General features: G+C 43.1%; 2 protein-coding genes across 2 annotated transcripts in view; both read left to right on the top strand.

The window, feature by feature from the left end:
• COL6A6 (collagen type VI alpha 6 chain) overlaps positions 1 to 27932 on the top strand; it is a 318899-nt gene that overhangs the window by 72100 nt on the left and 218867 nt on the right. The window lies entirely within an intron of this gene.
• The window catches only part of COL6A5 (collagen type VI alpha 5 chain), a 139358-nt gene that overhangs the window by 101819 nt on the left and 9607 nt on the right, over positions 1 to 27932 (top strand). Inside the window, exons 34-39 of the mRNA XM_017346727.4 lie at positions 2003 to 2096; positions 2558 to 3217; positions 4396 to 4483; positions 4978 to 5186; positions 23762 to 24451; positions 26508 to 26604. Of these exons, the coding sequence (XP_017202216.3) occupies positions 2003 to 2096; positions 2558 to 3217; positions 4396 to 4483; positions 4978 to 5186; positions 23762 to 24451; positions 26508 to 26604 (1838 nt within the window). The remainder of the gene's footprint in view (positions 1 to 2002; positions 2097 to 2557; positions 3218 to 4395; positions 4484 to 4977; positions 5187 to 23761; positions 24452 to 26507; positions 26605 to 27932) is intronic.

Raw genomic sequence — 27932 nt, 5'->3', positions numbered from 1 at the left:
ATATATAAATGTAACTCTGTCTTTCAAATAAATAAAATAAATTTTTTTATTTTTATTTTTTGACAGGCAGAGTGGACAGTGAGAGAGAGAGACAGAGAGGAAGGTCTTCCTTTGCCGTTGGTTCACCTCCAATGGCCGCCAAGGCTGGCGCGCTGTGGCTGGCGCACCGCGCTGATCCGACGCCAGGAGCCAGGTACTTCTCCTGGTCTCCCATGGGGTGCAGGGCCCAAGCACCTGGGCCATCTTCCACTGCACTCCCTGGCCACAGCAGAGAGCTGGCCTGGAAGAGGGGCAACTGGGACAGAATCCGGCGCCCTGACCGGGACTAGAACCCAGTGTGCCGGCGCTGCTAGGCGGAGGATTAGCCTAGTGAGCCACGGCGCCGGCCTAAAATAAATCTTTTTAAAAAATACAGAAAGAGGGGCCGGTGCTGTGGCTCACTTGGTTAATCCTCCGCCTGCAGCGCCGGCATCCCATGTGGGTACCAGTTCGATTCCCGGCTGCTCCTCTTCCAGTCCAGCTCTCTGCTGTGGCCAGGGAGTGCAGTGGAGGATGGCCCAAGTGCTTGGGCCCTGCACCCACATGGGAGACCAGGAGAAGCACCTGGCTCCTGCCTTTGGATCGGTGCAGTTCTGGCCGTAGTGGCCATTTGGGGGGTGAACCAATGGAAGGAAGATCTTTCTCTCTGTCTCTCTCTCACTGTCTATAACTCTACTTGTCAAATAAATAAAAAAATATATACAGAAAGCACACCCAGGATATGCAATTTTCTAAGAAGCAGAGAGTAAGAATGCAGTAATGCCTCCCTCTTTCTAACCATGGTGCTGAATTGATTAGAACAGTTTGCAAATGCTCAGCACTCCCAGAGGAGCAGAGGGCGTGGCTTTTCCAGCCCTTTAATTTGCTGTGGCAGGAAGAGAAAAGGCCTGAGAAATGCCTTCATCAAACCTGAGGGCTCTCGAGCTCCGTCATCAGGATTCAAGTGTGTGCTTCACTCAGCCTAAATGTCTAATACATGGTTATCTACTCGAATGAATGAGTGTTGCATATTGCCCATTTCAGGGTGTATTTTGAAAAAGTTATTAAGCAATATGAAATCGGGGCATGTACTATCAAGAATTTTGAATAAATGTGTGTTCTGCTTTTTGAAATAGACTTTACACTGTACTTGGGACAGTCTGCCTGACATCTGAAAGATGTACCTTCTGTTTAGAGTCAGGTGGGAATGGTTGGGGTTACAACCTAAAGAGCTTCCTATAAGAAACTTGTGAGTGCAAAGTCTCTACAGGTCCCAACTTCAGGAGGTGGTGTGTGGAGGATCATTCGCTAGTGCATGATCAGAAACAAATAGCAGTTCAGTCCAGAGCTGCAGGCTTGGAGACAAGAACTCTTGCTGCCTGCCCAGTGAGTGAGTGTGTCAGTTGATGTGTGGCAAGTTGCTCATTACAAAGTAGTGATGCTGATACCTATTCACAACATACATTTTTGGATTATGTGTGTTTTTTAAAGATTTATTTATTTGAAAGGTAGAGTGACAGATGGGGAGTGAGAGACAGAAAGAGAAAGATTTTCTATCTGCTGGTTCATTCCCCAATGTCTGCAATAGCCAAGGGTGGGTCAGGCAGAAGCCAGGAGCCCTGGAACTCTGTGTGGGTCTGCTACATGGGAAACAAGTGTTCAAGTACTTGGGTCATCTGTTGCTGCCTCCCAGGCACATTAGCAGGGAGCTGGATCAGAAGTGGAGTAACCAGGACCCAAACCAGCACTCTGAAGTAGGATGCTGACATCGAAAGTGGCAGCTTAACTGGCTGTGCCACAATAACAGCCCTGGATTATGTTTAGAAAGAAAAAGGGAGGGTGTGTGTGTGTGTGTGTGTGTGAGCGCAGACACACTGAATAGATGAGTATTTTTCAAACTAATCCTTAAAGTGGGTGCATGAAGCCTTCCTCATAATAACTAAAGGAAGTGAGCAAACAAGCCCTTACTTCTTTTTCAATGCAGTTTGATGACACTGGAACATTCCAGGTGATTCCAGTTCCTCCAGATGGAGAATATGAACCATTAGACAGACTTCAGCGCTGCACACTGTGCTATGGTAAGACCAACGAGAAGAATTTACTGTGCTGAAAAGATGAGATGCCCTCTGGATGAATGATGGAATCCAGCTTTGTCAGGAATTTCTATTTTTGATTGTTTCTATTTTCAGTGTCCCAGTTTTCCAACACCATATGTCAGGATTTCCGTCTCCATCATGTTTGGGGTTTCCAGGAAATTCGTTTGGAAAATTATCTCAGTTGATGGGGACAGTTTGGTAGTTTGTATCAAAAACTTCTGGAATGTTGAAAATCTTTTCTAAATGAGTTTGGAAATGACTTGTGCATGCTACCTGCATTTGCTTTCAACCAAGATCTTCCCGAATTATCTGCTGGGGGCATTGAGGAGGGTTGATCAGATTGTGAATTCTTGGTAATTAGTCACTGGGTTGCTTGATGAAAATATCAAACAACAGTGCATTCGTGCCACTATTGAACCAATGATGCATCTCTGTGTTTCCAGATAAATGTTTTCCAAATGCCTGTGCAAAAGATATTTTCTTGACTGAAGAATCATACATGGACATAGCCTTTCTTATAGACAATTCTCGGCATGTAGCAAGTGATGAGTTTAAGGCTGTGAAAGACATGGTGAGCCTAACGATTGACAACTTCAATATTGCTTCAGACCCCTTAATCTCAAATTCCGGTGATAGGATTGCCTTGTTGAGCTATTCTGCTTCGGGAAGTTCCAGGAGAAATACGAGTACAGTAAAAACGGAGTTTGACTTCACAATGTATGGCAACCAAGCCCTGATGAAGAACTACATCCAGAATTCCCTGCAGCAGTTAAATGGAGAAGCCACCATTGGCCATGCCCTACTGTGGACCATGGAAAATCTCTTTTCTGAAACACCCAACATAAGAAGACACAAGGTCATATTAGTGGTCTCAGCTGGAGAGAACCATGAGAGACGGGAATTTGTAAAAAAGATGGCACTGAGGGCCAAGTGTCAAGGCTATGTCATATTTGTCATTTCCCTGGGCCCTGCACCTAGAGATGACCTGGAGGAGTTGGCCAGCCACCCACTCGATCACCATTTAATACAGCTTGGGAGAATACATAAAGCAGAACTGAATTACATTGTGAAGTTCCTAAAGCCATTTATATACTCAGTCCGACGTAAGTCATCATTTAGTTGGTTTTTTCTTTTTGATAACCTGAACAAATCCTTGTGTGTGTTCGTTGGGTACAACATGATATTTCAGTAGCTGCATCCATATCCTACTGCGTATCACTCCTGTGCATGTGTGAAAAGGAAGTACTGTGAAACAGACAGATTAAGGCATTCATGAAACTTCTCATTCCGAATTTGCCCTTTGTAAGCTGCTTTCTGATTTAGAGTGTTGGTAGCCATCTTTTCCATGCAGTATTGTTCTTTGTGACATCAAGGCTGATGATATTGCAACATTCTAAAAAAACTCTAAAGTGACTCAATGCTAGTGGTATTATAGAGCCATCGGCCTTTTCCCTCACACCTGAGCAATGTGATCAAACACATCCCGGTGACTTTCCACTACCGCTTTATTCTCGGGAGTTAAAAGACTACTTCTGAGATTTTCTTCCAAACTGCTGGCTCCAATTTTATAAGTTTTGGTGCTGGTACATTTGCTGTTCCCATGCACGTGAGCGATGAGAGCAGCTTTGCAATTTTTTCCCTCTGCAAGGGTCAGGTGTAACTGCAGTTGTTATAAAACCACAGATGTTCTCTGAGATGTGTCCATGGCCAAAGGCCTCCAACCAAACATTATTTTCCTGAACATGTGGGGCAAAATGCTGTACTTCTCAACATCCCACAGTGTACAGAACAACAGCAGGAAGGAATTGATGGGATCTACTACTTAGACCAGTAAGTAAACTCTTTTCTGTGATTCTTTGTGTCTGAAACCAGTGTTGAGTGGTGCAGAAGCAGAGAGGGCAACACATAACAAAGTATTACCTTTTCTATGAGCCAGTAGCCTAGGGCTCAGTGAAAAAGCTTCAGCCAATCCGATTGGAGCATCGCTTAGGTTCTGCTGGCCTGAGCACGTGGAAATCACGTGTCCCTGCCTCACAGCTGGCTTGAGATGAACCGCTGGAGAAGGGCCGTTACCTTGACCTTAGTAATTCTTTGGCTGCTGAAACACTCTGAACTCAAGTTTTGAACGCTCTTGCTAGTTGCGAAATTTTGCTAGTAGCCAAATTTCGCTGAAATGTTAGTGACATTTATTGCTCCAAAAGGATTCCCAATGGGATTCTCTTTGCCCAGACAACCTCATTCCTAGTTTTAAGATCTGGCTATAATTTTGTTCTGTCAACAGGGGGATTCAACTCGTACCCACCCCCGGGGCTTGAGGAGGCCTGTAAACTCATCGACTCAGAAGAGGAAGGTCTCAGCAGCGGTGTCCTGTGAGTAGGAAGCTCCAGACACTGTGGATTGAATGTTGGAAGTGCACTGGCCCATCCAGCATGTGCTAATGAGGTTTCCTGAGTAAAGGCTCTTGTGTATTCTGCCCTTTTTTTAATTTTTAAAAATTTAATTATTTTAAAGGCATAACCCTCCTCCCCCCCCCACACACAAATAATCTGGTTGGTTTCTTGTCATTTATCTAAAACTCTGCACAAATCAGACCTGGTTTACTCCAAAATAGTGCTTCATTGGCCATTAAGCAGATATGGGGAAAGGAAGCATAAATGGAAATTCTTTTTTATCTATCAATCAGGTTTTTAAAAAATAAATATAACTACTTTTAATGAGTGATGTGACTGAAATGAATTTACATTTTCGCCACCCAAATTTTTTTATTTTAAAAAATAATTGAATAACTCAACTTGTTTGCATATTTTATTTGTATTATCCAAAGTTAGCCAGGCTCATCTAAAATTTTGTTTTATTTTTCTAGATTTGTTGATGAGCCACGTGAGATTTCTGCAGATGAGACCAGCTTCATTGGCCAGGAAATACATGTTGGGAAAGAGTCATCTTTTGTGTTGGAAGACAATGGAGGTGGCCATTTGGTGTACCTTCCAAACCAAATGGTGGACCCACAGAAATTAGTGATTAATTATGAAAATGATCAGGAATCTGTTGGAACTACAAGTCTCACACCTGGTAAGGAAATGAAAAGTCATAATGGAAGTTTTAAGTAGCCTGAATCCTCATATTTGAACAGTAGCAGAGAACCAAACAAATTAAGCCTGGTATTGAAAGCATCTGTATTTTTCCAATGTAAGATGGCAGCTTCTGCTTTTAGTAGAATTAAGAAGTAAATGGTGACTGGCACCACTTGGGAGGTTGCTCACAGAAGCTGTCTGACATGTCCTGAGGTTCTCAACAAACTTTAGATTTCTTTGGGGTCCCCCAGTTAGAAAGCTAATGGGATATAGAGCAAGGCAGGCCAGAGGACATCAGAGTGAAGAGGGATTGAAATGACTTAAGAGGCGGCCTGGCTAGTACCTTAGAATTTGTGATTACATGACAAGATAGGAGTATGCATAAATTTAAAATATTTTTGCACTAAAATAAACTTATGTTTTAATTCCATTTTCCACAAACATTTTAAAGTCCCCTCCCCCAAATTTGATTTTTGAGGTACCCAGAAATGCTGGAGCATGAAGTCCATGGGTGCCTGCTGTGTACTCTTAGATAACAAGGCAGTAGCTGTTGTTAGAGTCTAAGAGTGGCCAGCAAATAAGAGCCCTCAGCATTGTGTCTGTGTTTTTATTCTACAATGTGAAATTCCAAAGCAGTATGGCATTCCATCCGGGCATCTACAGTCTTTCAAAATACTCAAGTGGTCAGAAGGCCAGCCTTTTAACAGTCGTGTTAAAAGCACCTCGTGTCTGGTTGGAATATGTGGTGTGAGAGGAAAGGGGGCCAATCTTGTACTATGTTGTTCATTCTCCTTGGTAGTGGGAATGAGCTATGTCGTTCATTCTCAGTTGCATCCTTCAATGCATTTCCTTTCTTGTGTGTTCAACACTCAGGTCCACATAGTCCCGAAATATAAACATTTGGACTTTAAAACAACCAAACGTACCTGTGTGAAAGCTGCAATTAAGAATTAAGAAGTCAATCATTAGTTGAAAAATCAGGCTTCTTAAAAGGCCGTGACTTCTCTGAAGGGAGGAGAGAACATCCACTTTGCTCATGGCCGTGTCCAAATACCGATGGAATCTATGGTCACAAAAGGCTTCCATAGCCTTGGCAGCCCGTGGCAAGAGCCTCGGATGATCACTGACGTCATAAATAGGAGTGTTAATTGTTAAAGGAACAATAGAAATCACTGTGCACATGCTCCTCATGTAGGACCTCTGTCCCTAATGAATTGTAATATGAGAATCGACTGCAAATTTTCTCCCCAAACTGTACTCTATATGTTGTGTGTGTGCATGGGTGCAAATTGTTGAAGTCTATGTTTAGCATGGAGTTGGTTCTCTGTATATAAAAGTGAACCATAATGAAGAAGGAGATGGGAGAGGGAGAGAGAGGGGATGGGAGGGGGGCGGTGTTGGGGGAAAGAGCCTAAAGTTGTATCTATGAAAAAAATGCATTCATTAAATAAAAACTAAAAAAAAAAAAAAAAAGAAAGTGACGTAATGAACTGGGCACATGTGGTACCATAAAGCATTCGGGTTTGTATGTTTCTTAGTTAAAATATTTTTTAAAAATTCCCATATGGGCATAGCTTAAAGAGAATTAAGCCTTCTTAATGGATGTTGTTAATTTTTGTGTGTTCATTTTAATGACCTGGGAATTACAATAGCCTTCAAGTCACAGGCATTTATTTTTTAATGGTTTGATTTTTAAAAGGAGAAAAAGAAGAAGAAAAAGTGTTTTGGCAGTGTTAGAATATCAAACTGTCATTTGTCATCGCTCTGTTAGAGGGAAGCATTACAAAGTCTAGTGACGCAGATCTGTGAGCCTGTCCCGGAAAGACAGAGATAACACTCACGGAGAAAGCGCGGGAGGCAGGGAGGGAGAGACGGCCAGGGAAGAAGGCAGGCAGGCAGGCGGGTGCGCTTGTGGCCATTCTCAATGTGTGCCTTACTGAAGGGCAGACTTTTCATTTGGTTTCTCAGAGTCACTCAAAGGTCCAACTGAGCTAAAGAATCACTGTTTGTAGCTCTAGCAGGGAAGAGAATGCACATCTCACCACAAACAATTTCTCTTGCACTGGATGGATGTGAATTGGGAGTTCTCTGGAGGATCTTGTCTGGTTGAGCTGCCAACAGAGAGCATGTCAGACTTTTTTTTTTAAAAGATTTTATTTATTCATTTGAGAGGTAGAATTACAGACAGTGAGAGGGAGAGACAGAGAGAAAGGTCTTCCTTCCGTTGGTTCACTCCCCAGATGGCCGCAATGGCCGGAGCTGGCCGATCCAAAGCCAGGAGCCAGGAGCTTCTTCCCGGTCTCCCAAGTGGGTACAGGGGCCCAAGGACTTGGGCCATCCTCCACTGCTTTCCCAGGCCATAGCAAAGAGCTGGATTGGAAGAGGAGCAGCCGGGACTAGAACCTGCGCCCATATGGGATGCCGGCACCGCAGGTGGAGGATTAACCCACTGTGCCACAGCGCCAGCCCCAGCATGTCAGACTTAAGGATACTATATGTTCATTATCTTTTAAAGTAAATCTGAGTCTCAGATCCTAAGTGTCTTCAGGGGACTTAGTGCTTGTCGCTTTCTCTCCGTCTTTCTCACTCTCTCTCTCTTTTTCTGTCTCATACACACACCAGTCGTCCAAACCTGCTGAGAACCTTCTGCATAATATGTTGTTCTCTGGAGAGTGACCTGCAGTCCAGATGTTTTCTTCCGCCCCTGAGATATGAGCATTGATAAGTTCCAGATGTCTTGCACAAATAAAAGCTTGATAACTTTCCTAAACACCTCCATGTGCTGAGTTCTCTTCTCATTCATAGTAAGAGTCTTGCAGCTGATGGCTGATCTTCCTGCCCTGGAACTAAGAGGGAGTGTTGGGGAAGGTCAGGAATCTTAATCATGAAAGGTGTAGCTAGTTCCCCCAGGACTTGCGGGTGGGTGGTGAGTTGTGCAGTGCCCTGTTTCCCAGAAGCACAGCTTCTACCTGCACCTTGCCCTCTGCTTCTTCACAACTGAGCTGATTTGCAGAATTCATCTTTAAAAAAAAAAAAAAAAGATTTATTCATTTATTTGAAAAGCAGAGTTGCCGAGAGAGATGGAGAGACAGAAAGATCTTCCACCTGCTGGTTCACTCCCCAAATGGCAGCAACAACCAGAGCTGGGCCAGACTAGAGCCAGGAACCAGGAGCTTCTTCCAAAATTCTCACGTGGGTGCAAGGGCCCAATTACTTGAGCCATCTTCCACTGCTTTCCCAGATGCATTAGCAGGGAGCTGGATTGGAAGTGGAGCAGCAGGGACTTAAACCATGTCCCTATGGAATGCAGCTTAACCTGCTATGCCCCAGTGCTGGCCCCAGAGTTCATCTTTAATTCCATCCCCTTTCCTGACCTTCTCATTCCTGAGAACAGCCCAAGGACAACCTGTGTCCAAACCACAGGGAGGCCCATCATCAGTGCAGGCTCCTACACCTGCTCAGAACCCTTGTCTCCTACTTAGAGCTGTGACTGGGGAAGAGAAAGCTAGAACCACTGTGGGTGAAGTTTGCTCTCAAGTTTGAGATCTATGTGCCTGTGATCTCAGAGTGTGGTTCATACACTGGCAGCATTAGAATCACCTGGGAACTTAACAGAAAAAAAAAAAAAACATATTCTTGGCACTCATTCTAATCTTGAACCTGAAATTCTGGAGCGGGGCTCATCAGTCTGAGCTTTACCAGCAGCACAGTGACTCGGATGTAGGCTGAAGTTGGAGAACCATTGTGTATCCTACTATTTTGTTGACCCACGTTTGCTCTGTGCTTTCAATGGAGCAGAAAGCAATCGTCTATCTAGTATTGCAGAAAAACAATCGAGAATTCCTATTTCCAAAGGGTTCCAGGCTTATACTTTCATTTTGTTCATCCAAAAATATCCATCCACCTTCTGTCGTCTATTTAACAAAAATACGTTTTTAAAAAGATATGTAAAGATTATTTGGAAATACGGGCAGGCACTTCGGCCATGACAGCTGCAATATAAAATCCCTTGAAAGATGCAGACCCTTGTAATTGCTTTCCAATGGAGAGCATTATGTAATGAAGAATGAGTAGCTTAATTAAGCTGCAGTTGTTGACCCAGTGGTGAGCCTAACACTTTCATCAAGGATACTGTATTAACCAATATTTAAGATACAACTCATCTACTGAGGACAGGATGATTGGTAATGAAAGCTACCCACCTAACCAAACTTAGTCCCAGGCCTTAGGGCAACTCTAACTGATCCTCTTTGAAATGAATGCATTAAGAAATGAAAAATAACACCTCCCCCTTCAGACTAAGTTGGAATTATGCTCAAGGGAATTTTCATGAGTTTTGTTTTCCTTTTTTAATTTTTCTAACATGAATCTTATTTTGATTTGAAAACCAGCTTTTTACACTAAAAAGGGCCAATAGGTCTTTTGACTTTGAATACATCATTCGATGATAGAATTGTAAGGATATTTAATACCTCATCTAGGGAGCAATTCTACCCTATCCTGCCCCACATGGAGGTATTTCAGTGTGTGGAGACGTTTGTTGTTGCAAATGGAGGATGCCATGGGAACCCCGTGGGTGGAGGCCCGTGGCACTGCTGAACAATTTAATGCACGGGACAGCCCCTTACAACAAAGAACTAGCAGGTCGCACTGTCTACAGTGAGAAATCCTGTTTTTGTAGAAATTTCCTGCCCACAAGGGCTCAGGACTCACAGACACACTACACGTGCTCACGGCCTCTAGGCGTTTTTCACTGTTTGCCCATTGCTCCACCAGGATTCTGGTAACTGTTTAAAGACTTCTAAAAGTGCTATCAAACCAGATGAAAATGGAATACGAAGTCTCCAATGATTTAGTAAGCTGAGCTATTTTTCCTGTGGAATATGTTCTTCAGTTTTTCTAGAGGCATACAGATTTGCATGGTTTATTCAATTGTACATCCTGCTTTTTATGTAATACTACGTCCTGATATTTCCAAATTGCTGTAAGCTTTGTACTAGGTTTGCTTAATATGTTCACAATATATCATCCAATGAATTAATATATTTAATCATTAACTTCTTTTTGAACACTTAGTTTGCTTCTAATTTTTGCTGTCATGCACAAGTATTTTTTTTTTCGACAGGCAAAGTTAGACAGTGAGAGAGAGAGAGAGAGAGAGAGAGAGAGACAGAGAGAATGATCTTCCTTTTCTGTTGGTTCACCCCCCAAATGGCCGCTAACGGCCGTTGCGCTGCACTGATCCGAAGCCAGGAGCCAGGTGCTTCCTCCTGGTCTCCCATGTGGGTGCAGGGCCCAAGCACTTGGGCCGTCCTCCACTGTCTTCCTGGGCCACAGCAGAGAGCCGGACTGGAAGAGGAGCAACCGGGACAGAATCCGGCGCCCCGACCGGGACTAGAACCCTGTGTACAGGCACTGCAGGCGGAGGATTAGCTCTGGCCTGTGCACAAGTGTTAACAAGGCATATATACTGCTGCTAATTTTAAAATCTAGTGGAATTAAATGCAGCACAATTGGCCTCAGAGCCATCCATGGAATATCAGCTAAATGTTTTACTTTCACGTCAGTACACTCGCCAAAGAAGAGATCAATTGTGCAATCGGGATCACTCTGAATTTTAATGATGTTTCATGAAATCCTTAGGAAATCTCAAACATCTGGATGCTCTTTGGGGGAATAAACTGAGTCTCCTTATACATTTAAACTGTAGACTTTTACTGGAGAATTTGCTATAAATATTGTCATAGTTTGGTTATCTGAAGATTTTACATGTGGACAAGGCAAATGTGAACTCACAGTTTAGGGTATTCAGAATTCCAGTATGCGATCATTTGTTGCACTAAGACAATGTTCTGGAGTACTGATGACACTGGCATTTCATGTGATCCCATTTCTAAGGGACTAAAACTTGCAAACTTAAAGTGTCATTAGGTGATAGTGGTGGTACAGGTGAGGAGTGGGTGGTGATGACATTTGGATAATGGTATAGAGGTGTTGCTGTTGCTGATGGCTGTGGCAGACACAGGTGGTGGATATGGTGATGATAATATTGGTGGTGGTGGTGATGGTGTTGGCGGTGATGAGGGTGGGGTGAGGGTGGGGTGATGTTGATGGTGGTGATGGTGGTGGTGGCGGTGGCATCCCTCTCTCAGAGATTGCCATATGAAAGGACTCTGTTAATCATTTACATGGATTTTTCCATGATCATTCAGGCACTCTGATATTACAAATATGTAATTGGCTCTTTTTTTATTTTTTTTTTAATTTTTTGACAGGCAGAGTGGACAGTGAGAGAGAGAGACAGAGAGAAAGGTCTTCCTTTGCCGTTGGTTCACCCTCCAATGGCCGCCGCGGCTGGCGCGCTGCGGCCGGCGCACCGCGCTGATCCGATGGCAGGAGCCAGGAGCCAGGTGCTTTTCCTGGTCTCCCATGGGGTGCAGGGCCCAAGCACCTGGGCCATCCTCCACTGCACTCCCTGGCCACAGCAGAGAGCTGGCCTGGAAGAGGAGCAACCGGGACAGAATCCGGCGCCCCGACCGGGACTAGAACCCGGTGTGCCGGCGCCACTAGGCGGAGGATTAGCCTAGTGAGCCGCGGCACCGGCCTGTAATTGGCTCTTAATCTGAGTTAATCCCTGTGCTGGACTCTTTGGGTAGTTAGGGAAATTTAAAAAGATTCAAATATAGGCCCTGTTTATAAGAAGCTTAATGATCTGACAGATATATTCTGTGTGTCCAAAAAATAAAAATGCTTATTATAAGCGGCAGTAATGATGAGAGTGTGATGGTGATGGTGATGATGGTGTGTTCAATGAGGAGATGCTTTGGGGGATGGTATTTGTTCACATAGAACAGCTCTTGAAGCCTTACATTAAAAAAAAAAAAAAGAAAAGACTGTTGAGCACTGCGTGCTCATGAGTGCCACTGGTCAGCGTCACATAAGCACTTGCTATACAGGATTCCATTTACTCTTCACAAAAACCTACTAGTAAAGTGCTTTACAGACAAGAGCCCTGATGCAAAGGCTAAGAGCCTCATGCAAAGTCGCAGAGCTTGTAAGTAACAGAGCCAGGACTGAAATGTCTGATCATCAGCACAAAACACCGATCTTTAACTATGTATGTTGTGTTGCTCAGTGATGGCATTTTTTTTTTTTTTTTTGCAGTTACAAGCAAGAATCTATCCAGTTGCCAAAACTGAGAATAAATTGAATCATACCATCTTTTGGGGTGGCACAATTGTGTTTTCTAAACTTAATATTTCAAAAACCTATTTATAAACTCATCAAGAGGCATGAAGCACAAAATATTTCCATTAAAACCAAAGGGCATTCCTACTTGTTCAGGCACATGGGAAAAGAGGACATTTTACAGTCAAACAAAAGAATTTTAAATGTCTGTATTTACCTTTGGAATCAAACCAATGACTCAGAGTCATATGCATGCAGCCTGTGACTGCCTCCTCTACTGCCCCAGCTCGTGCCCTGAAAACTTGACCAGTGGTCTGGTCAGGCGGGGGGAGGAGAGGCCTGGGTCAGTGGTGTGAAGAGAGAGCTATGTAACTTCTTGCCAGCTCCTCAGAGATGAAGAGTGTACAAACACAACAGGATGAGCTTTCTGCTTTCTACTAACTCTGCCTGTGTGTGTGTGTGAGTGTGTGTGTGTGTGCACGCGCACACGCGCGCTATGCTATGCTATGCTATGCTAACTGGTTGTACATTTTTTTCTTATGGAAATTATGGTTTTCAGAATATGAGGATCCTCAAAAAATTAATGGAAATACATACTATGAAAAACCCATATATGGATTTCATTTTTGGTACCAAAATAGACTTATCTTTTAATTTCTTTTCCAATGAGCTTTTTGAAACCTCTTCTTTCTAGGGTATTCTGATGATTGAAACTTCTCTATTTGTGTCCTTCTAGACTTGTATTTGTGGAGGACATGAGGGTATGCTAGGCATGTGCAAACTTGATTTAATTCTCTCAAAAGCCTTGTAAGATTATAGTTTATTATTGCCACATTTTAGATGATGTCACAGGGCCCACAGGGTAAACTTATGGTAGAGATAGGACTCAACTCAGATTTTATTTAATTCATAAAATTACCTAATTTTCTTTTAAGAAGACTTATTTATTTGAGAGGTAGAGTTACAGACAGGGAGAGACAGAGCGATAGGTCCTCCATCCGCTGGTTCACTCTCCAAATGGCCACAATGGGTGAAGCTTAGCTAATCCAAAGCCAGGAGCTTCTTCCGGGTCTCCCACATGGGTGCAAGGGCCCAAGGACTTGAGTCATGTTCTGCTGCTTTCCCAGGCCATAGCAGAGAGCTGGATCAGAAGAGGTGCAGCCCGGACTAAAACCAGTGCCCAAATGGGATGCCTGTGTGCCACAGGCAGAGGCTTAGCTCACTATGCCACAGCCCCAGCCCTGACAACTGCCTAATTTTGGAAGAAAATATTTTCTAGTGGCTTCAGTCAGAAGGAATAGCAACTGACTGGAAACTGTTCTTCAGCCAGGCCCCAAGGCCTTTAATGAGCCTGTTAACCTGTGCCTAAATATTTCTGCTCCACCCTCATGTCTGGGGACCAGTTCTTCCGAAGGAGTTAGTGCTGGGGTCAAATCTTGCCTCTGCCATTTACCAGGTGTTATTTCTTGGCCCAGCCATTCACTCTCTCCAAACCTTAGTTGTCTCATCTGTAAAATGGGAATGATGATAATCCCAGCTTTTCAAGTGCAATAAGGAAAGTTAAACAAGAGGAGATGTGTAGAGTTGAATCCATGACGTGGAGCAAACAGAATGCTCAATTGTGTAGTCAGAAAGTAGAAAAGCAAAAACTAAGCATTGACAACTTAATGGGAAGTCATTATAAAAAAATATTTCACTTGAAAAATATCAGCTACAGTTCATCTGGACAGAAACTTACACATAAAATAGCCCCAATTGTACATGTGGCTTCCCTGTGGAGAACATACGGCTAACTTTGGCCCCTGGACAAATTCAAAGGCAGAGCATTGGATAACTCCTGCACTCTTGAGATTCCAACAAACTCCATGACAGACAATACAGCTGCCTCACAGCCCAACTAATCCCAGGCCAAATGGCTCAAGTCCTTAGACTCTCTTTTCTCCCTAAATTTTCTTTCCACTTCCCGCTTTTCCCTAAAGTTACTGGAGCACACTTGACACTGTGGCTTCATGCGTTGGCCAAAATTGGGCTAATCTCTGGGGGTGCTTCCGTGGAAATCCAACCAGATCCCTGTTTCTGTCCAAGTCTTGTGCACAAGACATCGAGCCAGTTCTTCCTCTCTCCCCTGCCATTCTGAGGAAATTCTTCTGCAGAGTTGAAGATGGGAATGTGACTTGGCTGACATTTCCAGAAAACACACAGCATCACTGTGAGGTATGTGTATATTTGATTCACACTTCTGCCAGGTCCTCTTGAAAGAAAATATTTGTGAAGGTCTTGACTCCCTCAGTAAGATGAATTTAGACTCAAAGTAGAATGATCACATCTTACGTTTGACTAAATTCTTGAGTTTTTAAGGCACAATCCTCTACATGTAGCTCCTTGGAGAATCATGCTAATCCTTTAAGTATGGAGGGAACCTATTTTTACAGATTTAGCAGATGAAATGCACCTATTTTGAAAATAGTTCTAGATACTTTGGAAAAAAAAACCAACAGTATTTCTGGGTGTGCATGGAAAGTATTCCACAGACATGATAAATTAACCTTTCCTCTCTTCTGAGAACATTCATGCAATATTTTTGTATGCTTTAACAAAGTGCATTGGTTATTCTTTTTTATTATTATTGTTTGACAGGTAGAGTTATAGACAGTGAGAGAGAGACAGAGGGAAAGGTCTTCCTTCCGTTGGTTCACCCCCCAAATGGCCACTATGGCCGGTGCTGTGCTAATCTGAAGCCAGGAGCCAGGTGCTTCTTCCTGGTCTCCCATGCAGGTGCAGGGGCCCAAGCACTTGGGCCATCCTCCACTGCCCTCCCAGGCCACAGCAGGGAGCTGGACTGAAAGAGGAGCAACCTGGACTAGAACTTGGCTCCCATATGGGATGCTGGCACTGCAGGTGGAGGATTAATCAAGTGAGCCATGGTGCCGGCCCCAGTTATCCTTTTTAAAATGAAAAACACTGTCATTGGAAAACAGAGATCTTGGTGGCAACACAGGCAATAGTAAATCAAATACAGGATTGTGAATTCAAAAAAAAATTAATGTTCACACTATGGCTGAGAGCTCTGTGAATATGTTTGGTGGTGAGGCACATTATGTAACATTGACAGAAAAGAAGAATATAAAATATATGCCATTGTCTTCAATGTCTAGTTTCTTGTAGTGGTTTAATCAGGGACCTCCATTTTGATAAGAAATCCTCAGAAGAGTTTGAAACTGGGTTCCTGGTGAAAAATGAGAGGCCCATAAATTTCAAACATGCTTGTGGAATGCAAAGTCCTGTTATAGTAGTAGAAGGGTAGTAATAAAGAGATGCTCTGGTACACATATGATCAATTCTTAGTCCTTTGTGAGAAGGAAGGAACATGAGGCATTCAAACAAAATGGATAGTCATCACTTATTGCCATTGCCAAATGTAGAATCCAAAACAGGGTTTGCCATTGAACTGAAATAATTGTATATACTTCAAATGTTGCATAGAAAATGGAATTAAAAGATGATGCACATTTCCATCAGCTCTTTGAAGATCCCTCATGTTCAAGGATACCCATGAGGGTTCTTTAAAAAATTTGTAGAGCTACTTCTCTAGTCTAGGGGAAGATCATTTAAAAAAAAAAAAAAGTGGAGAGAGTCCAATCTCAGAGAAGAGTCAGGAAGAAAACTGCAGTGGGAACTCCACACAAGATAGAGGGATGCTGTGGATCTGTGTGGAAGGTGTGGAGTGGCAGCATGAACACAGACACATCACAAGACCCCAGCAGCCAGGAGCCTCAGCACCAGCTTTGGAGAGTGAGGTGAGACCAGACTGCAGCAGCCCAAGCCACTGGTGATACAGCTGCGGGTAGAGCCTGGTGAGAGTCTGGCTTGGAGCCCTGTAGGGGACTGTGTACCTGCAAAACTAGAGGAAGAAAAAGGGGAACACTTCTCTCTATCTGACCACCCAACAATGGCGTCCTGTAGCTAGTTGAGAGAGGGTCGCCATTTTGGACATGTGTAACAGCTGCAACAGTTTGTGTCCACATGCCCAACGGACAGCCGAGAGGAGATGCTTGAGTATGGTTGGGAGAACTGGCAGGTACCTGGGTGCCCGTGACTGTGCTAGCCTGGTGTACTGGGAGTGTGGAAACACTGTGGCTGTGTGGGAGGGTGAAGGGTATGGTTGGATCTCTGGGCAGTCGCTGTGGGCAGCTCCACATGCTCAGAGCTCCCTGACTGCCTAGGGAGGGTCATTGCTGTGGGATCTCGGCTGACAATGATGATTGCACAGATCCTTTGTATGGTTCTTGTGGGAGTGCAGGTGAATATTGCACCCACTAGAGCTGCTGCCCAGGTGTTGGTCACCTTGGAGGAGAGGAGGTGAATGTGAGACTATGTCAACAGAGCTGCTCAAACACTCCCCTCTGATAAAAAAAAAAAAAGAGGAGATTTCCATGCCCAACTTGGATATAACCTTGGGAACTCCCCTCACACTGGAGTACTGGACGGAGCTCTCTGGCCACACTCAGCAGTTGCCTCTGGGTAGTCACTGAAAAAGCAGACAATCCACTAAGCCACAAAGGGATAGTCCAAAGATTAAAAACCATCAGAGGGGGAATTAAACCCAACAAGTATCTCCACAAATGATGAAAAATAAACACAGAAAGAAATTCAAAAACAAGACTAAGAAAGACAACATGATGTCCCCTAAAGAACACAACACTTCAATAATAGAATATGAGGATGAAGAAATTGATGAAATGTTGGAAACAGAATTCAAAAAAATGATTGTAGGATTACTTAGAAGTCATCAGAAGCAAATCCACAAATTAAAGAAATCCATGCATGACATGAGTGAAAATTTTTACCATGAAATTGAGATTTTAAAGAGAAATCAAAATGAAATGAAGAATTCAATAGAGCAAATGAAAAATGTGCTAGAAAGCCTTAACAACAGACTTGGTGAGGCAGAAGAAAGAATATCCAAGTTGGAATACAATCTCTGGAAATTTTACTGGCAGACCAAAAATAAAAAGAGAACACGAAATTAGAAAAACTAAAAACAGTATTGGAGATTTATGGAATACTATCAAACAACCCAACATACAAGTCTTAGGAGTTCCTGAAGGCATGAAGAGAGAGAATGGATTAGAGGGTCTTTTTATTGAAATAATTACAGAAAACTCCCAGTTTGGGGGAAAGAAAGCAACTTCCAAGTACAAGAAGCACACAGAACTCCTAGTAGACATGAACAGAAGAGATCTTCATATTGACACATTGTAATCAAACTTCCCTCAGTAATCAAAACAGCCTGGTACTGGCACAAAAACAGTTGGACAGACCAATGGAAAAGAATAGAAACTCCAGAAATCAATCCATGCATGTTCAACCAACTTATCTTTGACAAAGGAGCTAAAATCAATTCCTGGAGCAAGGACAGTCTGTTTAACAAATGCTGCTCAGAAAACTCGTCTCTACATGCAGAAGTATGAAGCAAGACCCCTACCTTACATGTTATGCAAAAATCCACCCGAGATGGATTGAAGACCTAAATCTATGACCTGATACCTTCAAATTATTACAGAACATCGCAGAAACCCTGCAAGACATTGGCATAGGCAAAGACTTCTTGGAAAAGACCCCAGAAGCACAGGCAATCAAAGCCAAAATTTACAAATGGGATTGCATCAAATTGAGAAGATTCTGCACTACAAATGAAACACTCGGCAAAATGAAGAGGTAACCGACCAAATGGGAAAAACTATTTGCAAACTCTGTTACTGATGAAGGATTAATATCCAGAATATATAAAGAGCTAAAGAAACTCCACAATAACAAAACAATCTGGTTACGAAATGGGCAGAGGACTTGAACAAGCATTTTTCAAAAGAGGAAATCCAAATGGCCAACAGACACATGTAAAAATGCTCAGGATCAGTAGCCATCAGGGAAATGAAAATAAAAACCATAATGAGGTGACACCTCAGCCCTGTTAGAATGACTTTCATACAGAAATCAACAAACAATAAATGCTGGCGATGATGTGGGGGAAAAGGTACCCTAATTCAGTGTTGGGAATGTAGACCAGTACAGCCACTGAGGAAGGCAGTATGGAGATACCTCAGAAATCTGAATATAGACCTACCACATGACCCAGCCATCCCACTCCTGGGAATTTACCCAAGTGGAAAAGAAAGCAGTATATCAAAGGTTATTTGCACCCCTATGTTTATTGCAGCTCAATTCACAATAGCTAAGATATGGAATCAACCCAGATGTCCATCAACTTAAGACTAGATAAAGGTAGCTGGCGCCGTGGCTCAATAGGCTAATCCTCCGCCTGCAGCGCCGGCACACTGGGTTCTAGTCCTGGTTGGGGTGCCGGATTCTGTCCCAGTTGCCCCTCTTCCAGGCCAGCTCTCTGCTGTGGACAGGGAGTGCAGTGGAGGATGGCCTAAGTGCTTGGGCCCTGCACCCCATGGGAGACCTGGAGAAGCACCTGGCTCCTGCCATCGGATCAGCGCGGTGCACTGGCCTCAGCGCACTGGCAGCAGCGGCCATTGGAGGGTGAACCAATGGCAAAAGGAAGACCTTTCTCCCTGTCTCTCTCTCACTGTCCACTCTGCCTGTCAAAAAAAAAAAAAAAAAAAAGACTAGATAAAGGAATTATGGTATATATACACCATGGAATACTACACAGTGATTAACAAAAAAAAAAACAACAAAAAAAGAAAGAAATCCTTTCATTTGCAACAAAATGGATGCAACTGAAAAACATACTTAGTGAAATAAGCCAGTCCTAAAAAGACAAAGACCATATGTTCTCCCTGATATGTGGTAACTAATAGAGCACCTAAAAGCTAATCTATAGAAATGAAGTGGACACTTTGAGACACAATGACTTTGAACATCCCTTGTCTTGACTGTTGAGGAACAGTTTTTTTTTTTTTAATCATACTATTTGTTTAACTGTTTACTTAGTTAGGGTTAATCTTATGTTTATTTAGTTAATTGAAAATAGATCTTAGTAGGCCGGCGCCGCGGCTCACTAGGCTAATCCTCCGCCTTGCGGCGCCGGCACACCAGGTTCTAGTCCCGGTCGGGGCGCCGGATTCTGTCCCGGTTGCCCCTCTTCCAGGCCAGCTCTCTGCTGTGGCCAGGGAGTGCAGTGGAGGATGGCCCAAGTGCTTGGGCCCTGCATCCCATGGGAGACCAGGATAAGTACCTGGTTCCTGCCATTGGATCAGCGCGGTGCCATTGGAGGGTGAACCAACGGCAAAAGGAAGACCTTTCTCTCTGTCTCTCTCTCACTGTCCACTCTGCCTGTAAAAAAAAAAAAGAAAGAAAGAAAATAGATCTTAGTAAAAAATAAGAATGGGAATAGGAGAGGGAGGAGGAAGAAGGGTTGGAGTTTTGGGGCAGGGAATTAAGGTAGGGTGGGAAGAATCACTGTGTTCCTAAATTTGTATTTATGAAATGCAAATAAAAAGTTTGTACACCTTAAATAATAGGTTTCTGGATTAAGTAGAGGCCAGCACAATACCCTCACATAAAGATGATGCCAAAATTAGTATATTAAATGTAACTTTATCAGTGTTGGCAGGGTGCTTCTTTTCCCATCCATCTACTTTTACTATTCTTTTGTGTATAGATGCCAGTGAGTTTCTTGTAAACTACAAAAAATCTGAAAAGGTTTATAGAAATGAAATTAAAAGGTATTGTACATTTGAAATGCCCTCACGTGTGTGTGTGTGAGAGAGAGATAGTGCAGTTTTTAAGACATTGGACATCAGGAAATGACAGACAGTAATCCCAAGAGATGAGAAGCAAAGGACGTGAACTGTTTGATGGGTTCTCTTGCCTCCAAGAGGATGTCTCTAGGTCATGTTGTGAGAAGGATAACTTCAGTTCAGGTCGAGCCTGAGTGAGCACCTGGAGAGAAAGAGACAGGGCTGAGAGGACAGGGAGACGCAGAGCTGAGAATTTAGACAGAAATCCAGAGATGAGAAGCTGTACAGGGCATCCAAGAGATCTGCAGGGTCTCCCTGTGTTATTCAGCAGGGAACTGATGGCACATGACAGGCAGAAATGATGTGTGACCAGGGAATGGACCATCCCCAAGGAGGAGAACACAGTGCCGATTGCTCACAGAGACCAGGAAGCCTGGAGAGTCACATAACTCACAGAATACAGAGAGAAAGCTCAGAATGGTCTCATCTGGAGAGTAGGAAATAGTGCCAAGTGAAGCACTGCTGTGGATCTGCCTAACAAATTGTAACAGCAAGACTTCAGAGGATCCAAAGTTCTGAGTAGTTTAACTGCCTCCCGGAAGAAAGCACATGAATATTGATAAGAATATGAGAGTATCCCACACCCCAGAAGGAACACTTCACAATGTCTGCCATAGAAAGAAGGAAGACATGATTCACAATGAAGAACAGAATCACTCAAAACCAAACCAGAACTGACACAGGTTTGAGAATTAGCAGAGATATTAATACAGTTATTATAGCTATATTCCATATGTTTAAAAGTGCAGTGGAGATAGGAGGGTATAAAAAGATGACTAAAATGGAATTTGTGGAGATGAAAACCTTAATGTCTAGAATGAACAATACACCGGATAATACTGATAGCAGATGAGATTTGGCAAAGCAAAGGAATTAGTGAACTTGGGGATGTAGTAATAGAAATTATCCAAAATGAAACAGAGGAAAAAAGTTTTTAAAAAATTAAAACAGTATCAGTGTGTCTCAAGGATCTCTTGAAGAAATTTATAGAAAAAGTAGACGGAAGGCCAGCAGGAATGTAATACACTTGAACACACTATCAACTAGTTTGATCTAATTTATAGAACTTTGCACCCAACAGTAGAACACACATTCTTTTCAAGTACACATGAAGCAGTTATCCAAACAGACCATATTGTGGGCCATAAAATAATACTCCAAATTTTAAAGAATTCAAATCATACAAAGCATGTCCTCTGCCCTGAGTAGAAATGAATTAAAAATGAGTGGCACAATAATCTTTGAAAAATCTTCAAGTATTTGAAAATTAAATAAAGGCAGTTATAAAAAAACCATGATCAAGGAAGAAATCAAACATAGAACTAGAAAGTATTTTGAAATGAATGAAATGAAATAAGTATGCAGGAATTTGTGATATTTAACTAAAGCAGTACTTAGGAAATTTATATCCTTAAATGCCTGTAATGGTAAAGAATAAAGGTTTCAAATCACTGAATTCAACTTGTACCTTAAGACATCAGAAAAGTAAAAATAAATTAAACCCAAGATATAGTCAGAAAAAAAGTGCCAGAGTTAAAGTGGAAATTTAATGGAATAGAAAAAGAGAAAAAACAATAGAGAAAAATCAATAAGCTCAAAAATTGTTTCTCTTAAAAGATCAATAAAGTTGGTAGATCTGTAATCAAACTAACCAGGAACAAAGGAAAGACATAAATAAGCAATGTGAGGAATGAGAGAGAAAATACATTTTACTCATATTAAAAGCATAACCAGGGAATCTTATGTAAGAACAATTCTTTCTCATATAAGAACACTTTGATAAAATACACAAATTTTTTGCAATGCACAAATTACCAAAGCTCACTCAAGAAGAAATAGCCTAAACAGCCTATACCAAATAAAGTGGTTTAATTTGAAGTTCAGACCTTCTCATAAAGAAAATTCCAGGCACAAATGATTTTGCTGACAGAATTATGGAAACAGTTAAGGAAGAGATAACACCAATTCTATACAAACTCTTCCAGAAAATTGAAGAGGAGGGAATATTTCTTTCTTTTAGGTCAGATTACCCTGATACCAAAACCAGACAAAGATATCACATGAAAGAGAAATTACAGACTACAATTCCTGTGGACATAGACGAAACTTTAACAAATCAGATCCAATGATAGATAAAAAAAGATAATGTGAGTTTTTTTTTTTACCCCAGGAATTCAGGGTTCACCGAACATTCATAAGTCAGCTAATAAAGCATTTTCCCTGTTAATAATATCACCCAGTGCTGAATGTTTTGTGTTTCTATTTAATATTAAGCTTTATAGCATTAATACAGGTTAATCAATTTACTTGTGGCAATTAAATAAAATAATAAATGTAAAAGCATCTAATAAAATATTGAGCGGAAATAGTGATCAATAATTTCTTGCTGGAGAGAAATGTACTTAGTGCTTGTTTAGGTTCATCAACACACTTATTTCATCATAAAAGAGAAGAACGTGGACATCTACTTGCTTTTTTTTTTTTTAAGATTTATTTTTTTATTTGAAAGTCAAAGTTACACAGAGAGAGGAGAGGGTAAAGAGAGAGAGAGAGAGAAGAGAGAGAGGTCTTCTATCTGATGGCTCACTCCCCAATTGGCCACAACAGCTGGAGCTGCGCCGATCCAAAGCCAGGAGCCAGGAGCTTCTTTCGGGTCTCCCACACGGATGCAGGGGCCCAAGGACTTGGGCCATCTTCTACTGCCTTTCCAGGCCATAGCAGAGAGCTGGATCGGAAATGGAGCAGCCAAGACTAGAACCGATGCCCAAATGGGATGCCCTTGCTTCAGGCTAGGGCGTTAACCCACTGCACCACAGTGCAGGTCCCTGCTGTCTTTCTGAGCTTACGAGACCTCACCAAGGCAGCCCTCATTTCCATAACTGTGGACAGGTTTCATGATCCTGCTGGTATGCAGCAGGATAAGCTTGCATCAGAGTGTCCCGACACTGAGGAAGATGTGCTACACACCCAGACATCCCTACAAAACAGTCAGCTGAACTAACTGGTGTGCTTGGTAATAGAGTCAACTTGTATTACGGTGCAAGCTCCTTATTTTCCATGGCACTTTGAGCACCAAAAGGCGTGGAATATGTTACATCTTAGCATTTAGATTCAGAAGTCAGCAGTTACTTGACATCACTCAGTGTGAACATTAGGAACACGTGTATTAAGGTATGTGTGTGTTTGTTCCACAAAGAAATGTAACTTTGACATCTGTTCTTGGTGTCATTGCATTGTAACTAAATCTTATGCAACCCAGTAACCAAAATTTTAGTGGGGTACACTAAAAATGATTGTATGTTTCTTATCTTGCATAGCATTAAGATAGCTGGGGTATAAATAAAGCTTTTGACATTGACCTGAGAAGGGTTAGCATGTCTTGCATCTTCTCATGAGACAACATCTGTCAAATGATAATAGCTCTCCATATACTATGCACTATGTGGAGACAGAGTTGGAAAATGCACCTGGCAACTACTGTGAGTGATCATTGATGTCTGCCCTGTGTGTGGGAATGAAGGATGGCAACACCCCACGTCATATATTTGCCATCCACGGCTGGTAGTTTTGAGTTTGTCCTCCTACTTAGAAGAGTGACTTGAGTTATCTGTTGCAGGGCATGAATATTATGGCAGAAAAGAAGAATCAAGTCTTACTTTTGAACCTGGAGATGTCTCTTTGCAAGAATATTACATGGATGTGGCATTCCTCATAGATGCCTCCCAAAGAGTAGGAGATGATGAATTTAAGGAAGTGAAAGCTTTCATAACCTCAGTGCTTGATTACTTTCACATCACCCCCTACCCGCTGACCTCCACCTTAGGAGACAGAGTGGCTGTGCTCAGCTACTCTCCCCCAGGCTACATGCCCAACACGGAAGAATGCCCTGCCTACCTGGAATTCGATTTGATTACCTACAATAGTAGAGACCAAATGAAACGCCATCTCCAAGAATCTCTGCAACAGCTCAATGGAGATGTTTTTACTGGCCATGCCCTGCAGTGGACTATCGACAATGTCTTTGTAGGAACCCCCAACCTGAGGAAAAACAAAGTTATCTTTATAATATCTGCCGGTGAAACCAATCCTATAGACAAGGAAGTCTTAAGAAATGTGTCTCTGAGAGCCAAGTGTCAAGGCTACACCATATTTGTGTTTTCCTTTGGTCCTACACACAATGAGGAGGAGTTAGAGGAATTAGCCAGCCACCCGCTGGATCATCACCTCGTCCAGCTTGGCCGGACCCACAAGCCAGATTTCAGCTATGTTATCAAGTTTGTCAGACCTTTTGTCCATTCCATCCGACGTAAGTCGTTCAAGCTTTACTGTGGCTTTTGCAAGAGATTCATTTTCTGTGTACAGTCCATCAACATACTTGATGAAGCACTGTGCAATTCAGTTAAGAGCAATGCAGCGTGAGTGTGTAGGATACAATCCCAGGTCTTTTTGACCTTGAGCCGAGCTGCTGCACTGTCAAGGTTTTTGCCAAGAAATCCCCCAAATGGTGAAACCCGTCCTGTAACCCTAATCTCTGAGTGTTGATCATGTGCCAGGTTCTTCCAGTGGGTTGTATCATTTATTTATCTGGCAGCCCTCAAAGCCATGTGTTTGTAGCTCCATTTTACAAGTGAAGAAACAAAGGTTTAGAACTATTAAGAGATTGGTCACAAGATCACAACTAATAAATGGTAAATTCTAGACTCCACCCCACACATCCTACCCCAGAGCTGTGCTCTTGTCCATTAAACTGTACTTTAATTTCCAAACCCTTAGCAAGGCAATAATTAGCATCCCACTGCCACTGTCCTCCACCTGCTCCAAGGATTTTGATTTTCCCTGGTCATTATAAATGAACTTTGTCCTGCTTCAGTTCTTGTGAGTCATTGGCGCAAGTCTCTTCTGGAGCCTCTGCCCTGGGCAGGTGTCTCAGACACACCCACACAGGGATTATTAAGGATGTCTTTGCCTATAGGGGCTTTGAGAGTGGCTGCTCCAGCCTCTGACCCTGTGTTGTGATTTTAGCATTTCATGTAGCATCAGATAAGTCCTGGCCTGTACTGGGAATTTGGAATGGAACAGAGGCCACATGGAATGGCTGTTGTAGCCACTGTTAAAGGGATGTGGCTCTCTGGCACTTACACAGCCCAGAGCTCATGTATGCCTTAACAACGTTGGAAGATTGAAGTTACATTTAGTAGCAGGCACACAACAGTGCCTTCTCTTAACCCCAAGACAAATAGGGCAAATGATTTCAATAGTAATGGGGTCTTCTAGAAAGAACATCCTTTTACAGTGAAAGAAGCAAATGATAGGAATTAGGATATGTCCCTGAATTATAGCAAAAGCCTGTGAAATGCAGAGTGGGAACTTTTTACCCAATTGCCATTGTATGAGGGAGTCTTGAAAAAGTTCATGGAAAATGTGCATTCCGGGAAAAAAATGCATGGGTTTCAAAATTTGGTGTGTCAAAATAAACTTGCTTTTGGAAATTTTTTTTATTATTTGACAAGTAGAGAGAGAGCCCACATCTGCTGTTTCATATCCAAAATGCCCCATTTATCAGGCTTCTTGGGAGAAGCCAGGAACTGAGAATTCAATCTAAGTCTCTCTTACATTGGGTGACAAGGACCGGGCCACTGAGCCATCTCCTGCTGCCTCCCAGGATCTGCATTAACATCAAGCTGAAGTCAGGAGCTGGATCCAGGCATCAAGCCCAAGCACTCCAGTATTAGACCTGGGCATCTTAACCAGCATCTTGACCACTACACTAAACACCACCCCAGACTGTCTTGTAATTCCATTTTCCCATAGGGCTTTTTTTTTTTTTTTTTTTTGACAGGCAGAGTGGACAGTGAGAGAGAGAGACAGAGAGAAAGGTCTTCCTTTTGCCGTTGGTTCACCCTCCAATGGCTGCCGCGGCCGGCGCGCTGTGACCGGCGCACTGCGCTGATCCGATGGCAGGAGCCAGGAGCCAGGTGCTTTTCCTGGTCTCCCATGGGGTGCAGGGCCCAAGCACCTGGGCCATCCTCCACTGCACTCCCTGGCCACAGCAGAGGGCTGGCCTGGAAGAGGGGCAACCGGGACAGAATCCGGCGCCCCGACCGGGACTAGAACCCGGTGTGCCGGCGCCGCTAGGCGGAGGATTAGCCTAGTGAGCCACGGCGCCGGCCTCCATAGGGCTTTTTAAAAATACCCTAATATCCCATTGACTTTACTCACAACAAAGTATTTTTGCTGAGCCCCTTGGAAAATTAATTTGTTCTTGAAAACACTGCCAACCACAGAAACAATGAATTGGCTTTGGATAACAGTGCTAAGGTGGGGGTGTGAAATGTAGACCAACCAGCCCGTTCTCTCTACAGGTGCCATCAACAGCTACCCCACGGATGATCTGAGAGCCAAGTGTGCAAATGTCACCTCCCCTGGTCCAGAAGGCGTTGACACAGAAGACACCATATTGTGAGTTGAGAAACTCAAGTTTGAGTAATGTTACAACTGGAAAAAGTCTTCAAGAACATAATTTGAAATGAGATATTTCAGTTTTCAAGATGCACATTTTCGGTCTATATGTGTGTAGGGGTATGTGTGTACTACCGGTGAGTGTGTCAGCACAGATTTGGAGTTCATTGCAACTGGAACATGACTATACTGGAAATAATCCTGCTTTCATTTCTCTGCCTTCACACAAAAGCCTCTCGTTAGCACCTCATTATTAACTGCACAAGGAGCCTCAAAAAAGTTCACGGAAAGTAGGATTAAAAGATAACTTTATTTTGGTGCAATTTTTAAAAAGTTCTTACCTAATGTTTTCATAATACACATTTTCTGTGAACCTTTTGAAGACCCCTCCCGTAGCAGGGCTGTCATATCCAATACTGAGAAAAGAAAAAACTTGTAACTTCAAGGGCTAGATGTAACAATTTTACTTTTTGTATAAAAACTTATTTATTATTCACAACCTGGTGTCGCTCCCCCTCTTCGTGGAGGAGCAACACAGGACCCTGCGCTGTTCTTTCGTCTGCTCGGCCCTCCCCGGGTTTGCTGCTGGTTCTTCCCGGGTTGGCTATTATCCCTTCCACCTCCGTGGAAGGGCAGTTCCCCCTGGCCACATTCCCCACTTCCGCAGGGGAGCGGCACACCGCCGGCCGGCTCTCTCGGGGGCTGCACAGGTGTTCCTCAGGTGCTCCCCCTAGATGTTCCTGGTGCATGCCGTCTCTCTCCTCTTTATAGTCCTCCTCCGCCAATCCTAACTCGGCTGCCCACACGCCGAGTACGCTGCTCTCCTCCAATCAGTAGCAAGTCCTACAGTTTATTGGTTGAACTGGAGGCAGCTGTGCGGAAGCTGTTTACTTCTCTCCCAACGCCATATTGTGGGAGAGCAGATGCATAGAATAAGTCTTAATTCCAGTAACTCAGTCCAGTCCGGGCTGCTCCCCACAACCTGGCTCAGTGCAGGTTGAAGGGAGGGGAGCAGGAGGTGGGTCCTGCTCCTTATTGTCATTTAGGCACTGTGGATTTGTCTGCAATACAGGTCTCCTAAATAGTTCTCCCAAACTCATTCCCTCCTCTGGCCCCGCTGCAGCCTGTGGGCAGAGAAGTGAGGGCAGCTGTGGGGGTTCAAGCAAGACAAGGACAGACAGATCTGTGTCTGTGCCTCCTTCATTGTCTCATTTGAGATGTAACATTTCTAGAGCAGAAGAAACACAGGAGAAAGAGAACATTTGCCAGTTAGAAAACAAAATGCATATAAATATTGGAAGGAAAGGTTCTTTCAGGGCTGATTTTGT

The sequence above is a fragment of the Oryctolagus cuniculus genome, chromosome 4, assembly GCF_051225735.1.
Source record: "Oryctolagus cuniculus isolate XC-2025 breed Fujian yellow rabbit chromosome 4, ASM5122573v1, whole genome shotgun sequence".
NCBI classification, from domain to species: Eukaryota; Metazoa; Chordata; class Mammalia; order Lagomorpha; family Leporidae; genus Oryctolagus; species Oryctolagus cuniculus.
This window is presented reverse-complemented; position numbering and strand designations above follow the sequence as displayed.